Here is a 10,000-nt window from a genome sequence, read left to right on the forward strand (position 1 = left end):
ATAATTCTATCCTGCCAATCATTTAATAAAGGTAGGTGTCCCTGTTTTTCAAAATGGTGAATATCTCATTTTGGAACGACCCTCGTTTAAAGTCATCATTAAAATTTAGCAGTAGAACAATCACACATTGTTCACTCTGATGATCACAGAGGGTGACAATGCAAGAGGCCGTCTTCCCTCAATGGAAAACTTGTTAATAAAGCAACTAGCCTATTAGGTACTGAGCCCTTCTGCCCGGTTAATTTGATGGAAAGCACCTATTGTTCTCAGTGAGGTGTAGCCTATATCCGCCACTGTGGCTCTATGAACTGCTTTGGTGTGTATCAGGTTGCAAAGTGCATCTTAAATAGAGAGTAGGCTAACAAATCAGATTTATAGTGGTAATCTCTCTCTCTCTCTCTCTCTCTCTCTCACCCCTTCTCTCTCTCTCACACACCTTCTCTCTCTCTTCCTCTAGAAGATCACTGAGCTTCATGTGATGTAGGTCTTTCTCTACCACAGAGTGCAGCTAACACTACAGACTGATTTAATTCAGAATAATGTTGGGCTAGTCTGGAAGCATTATCATATTCAATTAGCTCTAATTTGTGTATACTGGTCAGGTCAGTGTATACTAAATACTAAAAATAAGCTAAATATATATGGATATAGTCTTTTCTCTTCAAGAAAAGATATACATTGCACGTTACCCTAATCTAAAGGATTAAAATGATTCGGCCAGGGCAGGAAACTAACATTACTGTAACAGGTCACAGTCATGACTAATTCACAAATTCCATAAGCCATGATTTTATCAGCCTTTTTACAATACTGATAACCTCCAAACACCAATTGGTTAAAGTAATACTCCGCAAAATCCTATAAATAAATGTCGGTTTTTGCAATTCTTTATCGTCAACCAGTTCATTTGACATTTGCTGTTGCCTGGTCTTTCCCAGGAAATCCTCTAGTAGTGCACAAGAAACGTGCATCGTCAAAAGCCGTTTGGAATCAACAGAAGAAGAGCATTAGCATTGCAGTGATAGCCACCATGGCTGAACAGGCAGAGAGAAGAGAATTAACTCAACCAAGAAAATACAAGCTCCGCCCACACTGGTTGATTGACAGGTGACCTGTGGGATGTGCAATGCAGAATCACCACAGCGATGAGGCGGAGCAACAAAGACTAAATTAAACAAAAACGGCAAAGAGGTTCTTGCGGATTACCACTTTAACGAAGTAGCTGGCAGAGTTTACAGACTCACTGTCAAACTTTCCCATCATCTGACCTGTGGCCGCTCAGAACGTCCCACCCTGACTCGAACTACCAGCGGAAACACAGCTGAGGTTGCGTGTGTTCGCCAGGCGGCGTTCAAAACTCAACACTTTGGCATTGCTAACAAGCTCTCCCTTCTGTCGTAGTTTTCATTTCAACAGCTGAAGGCGCAACATAAAAAAAAAAAAAAAAACATCTTTAACCTATTTGTGGAGAACACTCCCAAAAATAACAGCGATGAATAAATAAGTCGATACAAAATAATTCCTTTAAATAACTCTACACGAACTTAGCTACACAGTTATATTGCACTGAAATATCCACTAATGCCTGTCTAAACCTTAACGAATGAATAATTAAAGTTTAAGAAAATGTGCATTGTCGCTCTCCATATGATCTCCCTTTTTTCTACTAGATGAACGTGAACTGGGTTGTTGTATTTCCCACCACACAACTGCACACTCCTGCAAAGACTGTGTCATTTTCAACACACCCGCGTTTCTAGTTTGTGATGATGGACATTTATGTTCCATGTTGTAACACGTTAGTTATGTTACATTTATGTTACATGATATAACACGTTAGTTATGTTACAATTATGACACATAGTTAGCATATCCAGCTCTGGGGGGAAAATACCAGACCGTCACCACGCCATATTTTTTGGAATACTTTGATTTTTCTGTGGCAGTGCTTCCCAAACCTCTCTTCAAGGCTATGCCAGGAATGCAAGAAAAGACAAAAAACTTTAGACGGGCATTCTTGGCAAATTCAAATTCTTGGAATTCAAAAACTCACATTTTCTGCAATGCACATGGAACAGATCCACAACTTTGATATGCAAATGATCATTTGTGTGATAGCTGCGTCAGCAATCACACCTATGTTCTCTCTTTTTTCCATTTCTATTTTAACAGATGTGTTTTATTATTATTATTTTAATTGATTTTTTTTATGATACAGTTGGCTTTAGGGTGGTATTGATTAGGTATCAATTGAGCAAAACCAAACTGGGTTAGTCAGCGATTGAAGACAATGCTATTTTGAAGATCTATTCATGGTTTTAGGGTTAGGTAAAAAAAAAAAAATTATGACCCTCAAATGTGGTCATTAGTTCATAAAAGTGAGAATTCCCCCCCCGCCCCTCCAGAGCTGTACATGTTCGTAACGTGTTGTGTTGAAAGCTACAGCAGCACAAATGTTTCTGGTCCCAAAGCAGACACAGCTGCCTTGAAAAGGACACAGCCTTGCTCAGAGTGTACTTGAATGACTAAGGATGCCGTTTTAATCAGCAGAGTGACCTATACCTTCAGTGTTTAACGTTTAACGCAGAAGAATTTAAAAGAAGGAAAAGTCACAGAGAATCCAAATGATTTCATGTTGGCAAAAGTCGAGTCTGCGTAGGCGAAAAGCGACTGTCCAGAGGCCAGAGCCTATAGCTATGGCTCTCTAGTCCTATTATCAAATGAATTAATTTCTATCGTCCGGGTGACGGTGGATGAAAATGTACAGAGTTTTTGAACTCTCTGTGACTCTCCCTTCATGTATAAGCCCCTTCACCCAGTTAGACCACCTCTACAGACTCTCCACCACGGTGGAGTTAGACTTCTCCTCGAGGGGCGTGCTTTCAGCCGCGGAAGGCGGAGCCGTCGCCCCCGACGCCACCAACGGAACCTTCTCCTTCGCCGGCGAGGCGGGAAGCGTGGCGGCGGCGCTGCAGGCGCTGCTGGTGGGCGGGGCTTCCACAGACGGGGAGGAGGGAGGCCGGCCGCTGCTGAAGCAGCGGGCGATCTCATCGAAGGTCTTACCCTTGGTCTCGGGGACTTTGAAGTAGGTGAAGATGAAGAAGAAGATGAGGAAGATGGTGAAGATGATGAAGACCCAGGGACCGCACCATTCCTGCAGAGGAGAGAGGGGAGTCTGAACTGCATGGAAACATTTTGATTTCACATCCACAGTGTTTACTAAACAGAACAGAAAACACAAGTTTAAAGGAACACTCCGCCCATTTTCAACCAGCTTTGTATCATTAGAAGATCAGTAGTATATCAGAAAACTGTAAACGGTTTTGAAGTCTGTCATTTAATTTGACAGTTATTGAGTGTTAAAGTGTGGACCAGTGACATCACTGGTCCACACTAACTCAAATTAATAACTCATGAACTCAAATCAACTCTCAATAACTGTCAAACTATTCATCATTCATCTAGTTTGACAGTTATTGAGAGTTGATTTGAGTTAATGAGTTATTAATTTGAGTTAGTGTGGACCAGTGATGTCACTGGTCCACACTTTAACACTCAATAACTATCAAATTAAATGACAGACTTCAAAACCGTCTACAGTTTTCTGATATACTACTGATGTTCTAATGATACAAAGCTGGTTGAAAATGGGCAGAGTGTTCCTTTAAGGGATCTTTCAGATTAGTTGACGTGGGGTTGTATGGTATTTATCCATAGACAGTGTGTTGGGCCATCTGGGCAGCGTATACAGTAGATAAAAGCACTCGCCTACCACCGCGGAGACCCGGGTTCAATTCCCGGCAACAGTACTTAGAGCTGGGTCGGACGTTCCTACAGAAAACAACTGGCCATGTCTGCGGGTGGGAAGCCGCTGGGGTATGTGTCCTGGTCGCTGCACTAGCGCCTCCACTGGTCGGTCTGGGGGCCTGTTTGGGGGGGGAATAGCGTGACCCTTCCACACGCTACAGTACGTCATGCCGGTGAAACTCCTCGCTGTCAGGTGAAAAGAAGCAGCTGGCGACTGCACATGTATCAGAGGAAGCATTGTGCTAGTCTACAACTGTTCCCAGATCGGCAGAGGCGGTGGAGCAACGACCGGGACAGCAGGGGGAATTGGCCAAGTATACAATTGGCGAGAAACTGGGAGAAATTTTCTGAAAATAAAAAAAGATAGTCAGTGTATTTTACCGACAGTAGATTGGGGGGGAAAACGGAGAGAAAACGGCTATATTCACCGTTGAATAAACGATCAAGACAGGTTCAAATAAATGCAGAGACTGTAATTCACCGGCCACCATCAGCATTAGTGTGTGTGTGGCTGGCCGTGTGCGTGCGTTGTACGATGGGTGTCATGTGACAAAGACGGGTTTGTCCGTTCTTCTTAGTTCTTACTTCTTACCTCCTACAGCCCCACGTCAAATAATCTGAACTGTCCCTTTAAGAGGAGGGAAAAAAATACAAGAAAAAATACAACAGAAGAAGATGATCACAGAGAAGAAGAGAGAAAGGAGGGGGAGAAGAAGAGACGAGGAAAACAGTGTTTACTGAAAAATGACAAGAGGTGGGAGGAAACAGGAAGCAACAGAGGTGGGAGGAAACAGGAAGAGGAAACAGGTAGCAACAGAGGTGGGAGGAAACAGGAAGCAACATAGGTGGGAGAAAACAGGAAGCAACATAGGTGGGAGAAAACAGGAAGAGGAAACAGGAAGCAACAGAGGTGGGAGGAAACAGGAAGAGGAAACAGGAAGCAACAGAGGTGGGAGAAAACAGGAAGAGGAAACAGGAAGCAACAGAGGTGGGAGGAAACAGGAACAGGAAACAGGAAGCAACATAGGTGGGAGAAAACAGGAAGAGGAAACAAGAAGCAACAGAGGTGGGAGGAAACAGGAAGAGGAAACAGGAAGCAACAGAGGTGGGAGGAAACAGGAAGAGGAAACAGGAAGCAACAGAGGTGGGAGGAAACAGGAAGAGGAAACAGGAAGCAACAGAGGTGGGAGGAAACAGGAAGAGGAAACAGGAAGCAACAGAGGTGGGAGGAAACAGGAAGAGGAAACAGGAAGCAACAGAGGTGGGAGAAAACAGGAAGAGGAAACAGGAAGCAACAGAGGTGGGAGGAAACAGGAAGAGGAAACAGGAAGCAACAGAGGTGGGAGAAAACAGGAAGAGGAAACAGGAAGCAACAGAGGTGGGAGGAAACAGGAAGAGGAAACAGGAAGCAACAGAGGTGGGAGGAAACAGGAAGCAAAATAGGTGGGAGAAAACAGGAAGAGGAAACAGGAAGCAACAGAGGTGGGAGGAAACAGGAACAGGAAACAGGAAGCAACAGAGGTGGGAGGAAACAGGAAGAGGAAACAGGAAGCAACAGAGGTGGGAGGAAACAGGAAGAGGAAACAGGAAGCAACAGAGGTGGGAGGAAACAGGAAGAGGAAACAGGAAGCAACAGAGGTGGGAGGAAACAGGAAGAGGAAACAGGAAGCAACAGAGGTGGGAGGAAACAGGAAGAGGAAACAGGAAGCAACAGAGGTGGGAGGAAACAGGAAGAGGAAACAGGAAGCAACAGAGGTGGGAGGAAACAGGAAGAGGAAACAGGAAGCAACAGAGGTGGGAGGAAACAGGAAGAGGAAACAGGAAGCAACAGAGGTGGGAGAAAACAGGAAGAGGAAACAGGAAGCAACAGAGGTGGGAGGAAACAGGAACAGGAAACAGGAAGCAACAGAGGTGGGAGGAAACAGGAACAGGAAACAGGAAGCAACAGAGGTGGGAGGAAACAGGAACAGGAAACAGGAAGCAACAGAGGTGGGAGGAAACAGGAAGAGGAAACAGGAAGCAACAGAGGTGGGAGGAAACAGGAAGAGGAAACAGGAAGCAACAGAGGTGGGAGGAAACAGGAAGAGGAAACAGGAAGCAACAGAGGTGGGAGGAAACAGGAAGAGGAAACAGGAAGCAACAGAGGTGGGAGGAAACAGGAAGAGGAAACAGGAAGCAACAGAGGTGGGAGGAAACAGGAAGAGGAAACAGGAAGCAACAGAGGTGGGAGGAAACAGGAAGAGGAAACAGGAAGCAACAGAGGTGGGAGGAAACAGGAAGCAACATAGGTGGGAGAAAACAGGAAGCAACAGAGGTGGGAGGAAACAGGAAGAGGAAACAGGAAGCAACAGAGGTGGGAGGAAACAGGAAGAGGAAACAGGAAGCAACAGAGGTGGGAGAAAACAGGAAGAGGAAACAGGAAGCAACAGAGGTGGGAGGAAACAGGCAGAGGAAACAGGAAGCAACAGAGGTGGGAGAAAACAGGAAGAGGAAACAGGAAGCAACAGAGGTGGGAGGAAACAGGAACAGGAAACAGGAAGCAACAGAGGTGGGAGGAAACAGGAACAGGAAACAGGAAGCAACAGAGGTGGGAGGAAACAGGAACAGGAAACAGGAAGCAACAGAGGTGGGAGGAAACAGGAACAGGAAACAGGAAGCAACAGAGGTGGGAGGAAACAGGAAGAGGAAACAGGAAGCAACAGAGGTGGGAGGAAACAGGAAGAGGAAACAGGAAGCAACAGAGGTGGGAGAAAACAGGAAGAGGAAACAGGAAGCAACAGAGGTGGGAGGAAACAGGAAGAGGAAACAGGAAGCAACAGAGGTGGGAGGAAACAGGAAGCAAAATAGGTGGGAGAAAACAGGAAGAGGAAACAGGAAGCAACAGAGGTGGGAGGAAACAGGAAGAGGAAACAGGAAGCAACAGAGGTGGGAGGAAACAGGAAGAGGAAACAGGAAGCAACAGAGGTGGGAGGAAACAGGAAGAGGAAACAGGAAGCAACAGAGGTGGGAGGAAACAGGAAGAGGAAACAGGAAGCAACAGAGGTGGGAGGAAACAGGAAGAGGAAACAGGAAGCAACAGAGGTGGGAGGAAACAGGAACAGGAAACAGGAAGCAACAGAGGTGGGAGGAAACAGGAACAGGAAACAGGAAGCAACAGAGGTGGGAGGAAACAGGAACAGGAAACAGGAAGCAACAGAGGTGGGAGGAAACAGGAAGAGGAAACAGGAAGCAACAGAGGTGGGAGGAAACAGGAAGAGGAAACAGGAAGCAACAGAGGTGGGAGGAAACAGGAAGAGGAAACAGGAAGCAACAGAGGTGGGAGGAAACAGGAAGAGGAAACAGGAAGCAACAGAGGTGGGAGGAAACAGGAAGAGGAAACAGGAAGCAACAGAGGTGGGAGGAAACAGGAAGAGGAAACAGGAAGCAACAGAGGTGGGAGGAAACAGGAAGAGGAAACAGGAAGCAACAGAGGTGGGAGGAAACAGGAAGAGGAAACAGGAAGCAACAGAGGTGGGAGGAAACAGGAAGAGGAAACAGGAAGCAACAGAGGTGGGAGAAAACAGGAAGAGGAAACAGGAAGCAACAGAGGTGGGAGGAAACAGGAAGAGGAAACAGGAAGCAACAGAGGTGGGAGGAAACAGGAAGAGGAAACAGGAAGCAACAGAGGTGGGAGGAAACAGGAAGAGGAAACAGGAAGCAACAGAGGTGGGAGGAAACAGGAAGCAACAGAGGTGAAAAATATAAGATAAGGGAAGAAGATAGCACAAGAGCCAAAGCTAAACCCAGCCCAGAGCCTGGCAGGTGTTCCTCCCTCACCACAAGCTTGGGGAAGCTCATCCCGACCAGGAAATTGGCAGTCCAGTTGGAGCAGCCGGCCACAGCCATGGCGGCGGGCCGCGGGCCCTGGGAGAACAGCTCCGCCACGATGAACCAGGGGATGGGACCAGGGCCCATTTCAAACATGGCCACGAACATCATGACGGCAATGATGGCCACGTAGCTCATGGCCGTGATGTCCTTCTGCTCAGAGGGAGAGGAGAGGAGGGCCGGTTAAGATATGAATTCACTCACTGATTGATCGATTCGATTGATTTATGTTTCAAGGGTCAGTGCCTGAGAGAGCAAGAGAGAGAGAGAGAGAGAGAGAGAGAAAGAGAGAGAGAGAGAGCTAATAATTAGTTTGTGTAATACTCAATTCTGATTGGCCAGTACATGCATTCTGATGTCTGTTATTTCAGAATAAGAGACCGCTGTTTCACATCGAATCTCATTAGTCCGCACTGCAGTCACGAAGTCCGGGCCATATTATTATTGATTTCTAATCAAATTAAAAATAATGGAGAGCATGATGTGATTGCTGGTTAGAGGCTGAAATGACCAGTAATCATAATCATAATCATAATCAATCATAATCATAATCATAATACTACAGATAAATATAGTATTTGTTATATCTGTCTAATAAATGGGATAATATGGGATCATGTCAACGGAGCAGGTCAGTATTACAAACTTTTTGATTTGGTGGATATCTGATCAAATGAACTAGAAAAACGTTGTGGCAAAAACCCGATACATGTTACTGCAAACAGTCCTGCTGGACTGTTTTTGTTTGTTTGTCGGAAGTTTGTAAATCACAGCTTTCTCCTGTGAATGAGTCATTTTAAAAGTTTGTGTCAAATGATAAATGTCTTTGTTAAGTAGCTGTGTAAGTAGATACAATGTGAAAGGAGTCTGTCATTAAAGAACACAAGTAGCAAAGTGAGCCCCATCAGGCTGATAGAGAGCCATCATCAATCACCATTATGCTTAATTTATACATATTAGAAAGTGTCGCTCAGCACATGGTCGCAGACGAAAAAGAAAGTGTTGCTCATGGTGTTGCATTTATACTTCAGTGAATGTTCGCCTCGGTTCAACGATCACGTGACACTCGAACGCTATAAGCAGACAGCCAAGAGAAGAGAGGGAACGCACAGTGAAACCACCTCGGAGGCAAGATGTAACGTACTTGGCTGCAGCCGCATATAAACGACACATACCACACAACTCACCTCCTCTCTCTCTGGGAAATTAATCACAATGTTCTTTGTGATTTTCACGAAGTCATACATCAGGACAGGTTGATAAAAATAGCGGGGACACGTTCATTAATTTCAATCGAGTGAAAACCAAAACAAGGAAGTCAAGCGCGTGCCGTCTATATAGCCAATCAGACTTGCGTGACACATCGTGACGTAGTCAGCGACACTAGACATTTCACCAGGTAGCAGACGCTGCTCGCCGACACTTGAAAGTGTCGACTCAAGTCCTCATTTCTGTCGGCGACCGTTTCAAAAGTGTCGGCAGACAAAGCATAAATTGGGTTTTAAGCCTTCATTCCTGCCTTAATCACACTGTATGTATTAATCTAATGACTGATTCAGTCACTCACCACAGATACATAATAACCACATCACTCATACAATCAGACCTGCAGTAATACATTTATTATTGATTAATTGATTGCTATGGTTGGGGGAGGTTAAGTGCCTTGTGTGCAGTATGGAGGAGGAGTTTTGTGTGCCTCACCAGCAGCAGGGAGATGGTCATGAGCAGAGCGCTGACAGCCATCCCACCCAATCCCACCAGGTGTAGTGTCCTTCGCCCCGCCCTCTCAACCAGGAAGAGCTGCAGGAAGGGAGGGGGGGGGGGAGAGCGAGAGGAGATGAGTGATGTGGTGCTGGAGATACACACACACACACACACACACACACACACACACACACACACACACAACCACACATCTCAACAGTACTCACAGAAACAACAGTGAAGATCACGTTGACGATGCCGGCACCGATAGTCGCATAAATGGGCTTTTTCACTCCGGCTGACTCAAAGATCCCAGTGGAATAGTAGAACACCTGAGGGAGGGAGGGAGGAAGAGAGAGAGGGAGGGAGGGGGGGAGGGAGGGTGGAAGAGAGGGAGGAAGAGAGGGAGGAAGAGAGGGAGAGAGGGAGGGAGGGAGAGATGGAGAGAGAGGGAGGGAGAGAGAGAGGGAGGGAGGGAGGGAGGAAGAGAGGGAGAGAGAGAGGGAGGGAGGGAGGGAGGGAGGAAGAGAGGGAGAGAGAGAGGGAGGGAGGGAGGAAGAGAGAGAGGGAGGGAGGGAGAGAGAGAGGGAGAGAGAGAGGGAGGGAGGGAGAGAGAGGG

General features: G+C 46.2%; 1 protein-coding gene across 1 annotated transcript in view; it reads right to left on the reverse strand.

Moving 5' to 3' along the window:
• Positions 1-2,830: 2,830 nt before the first annotated feature.
• LOC310784854 (solute carrier family 2, facilitated glucose transporter member 1-like) overlaps positions 2,831-10,000 on the reverse strand; it is a gene marked incomplete at both ends in the record, with an annotated part of 35,053 nt that continues 27,883 nt past the window's right edge. Inside the window, 4 exons of the mRNA XM_083645891.1 lie at positions 2,831-3,154; positions 7,624-7,827; positions 9,379-9,477; positions 9,609-9,713. Coding sequence (XP_083502017.1) covers positions 2,831-3,154; positions 7,624-7,827; positions 9,379-9,477; positions 9,609-9,713 — 732 coding nt within the window. The remainder of the gene's footprint in view (positions 3,155-7,623; positions 7,828-9,378; positions 9,478-9,608; positions 9,714-10,000) is intronic.

This window comes from Poromitra crassiceps (assembly GCF_964638095.1).
Source record: "Poromitra crassiceps genome assembly, chromosome: 11".
NCBI lineage: Eukaryota > Metazoa > Chordata > Actinopteri > Beryciformes > Melamphaidae > Poromitra > Poromitra crassiceps.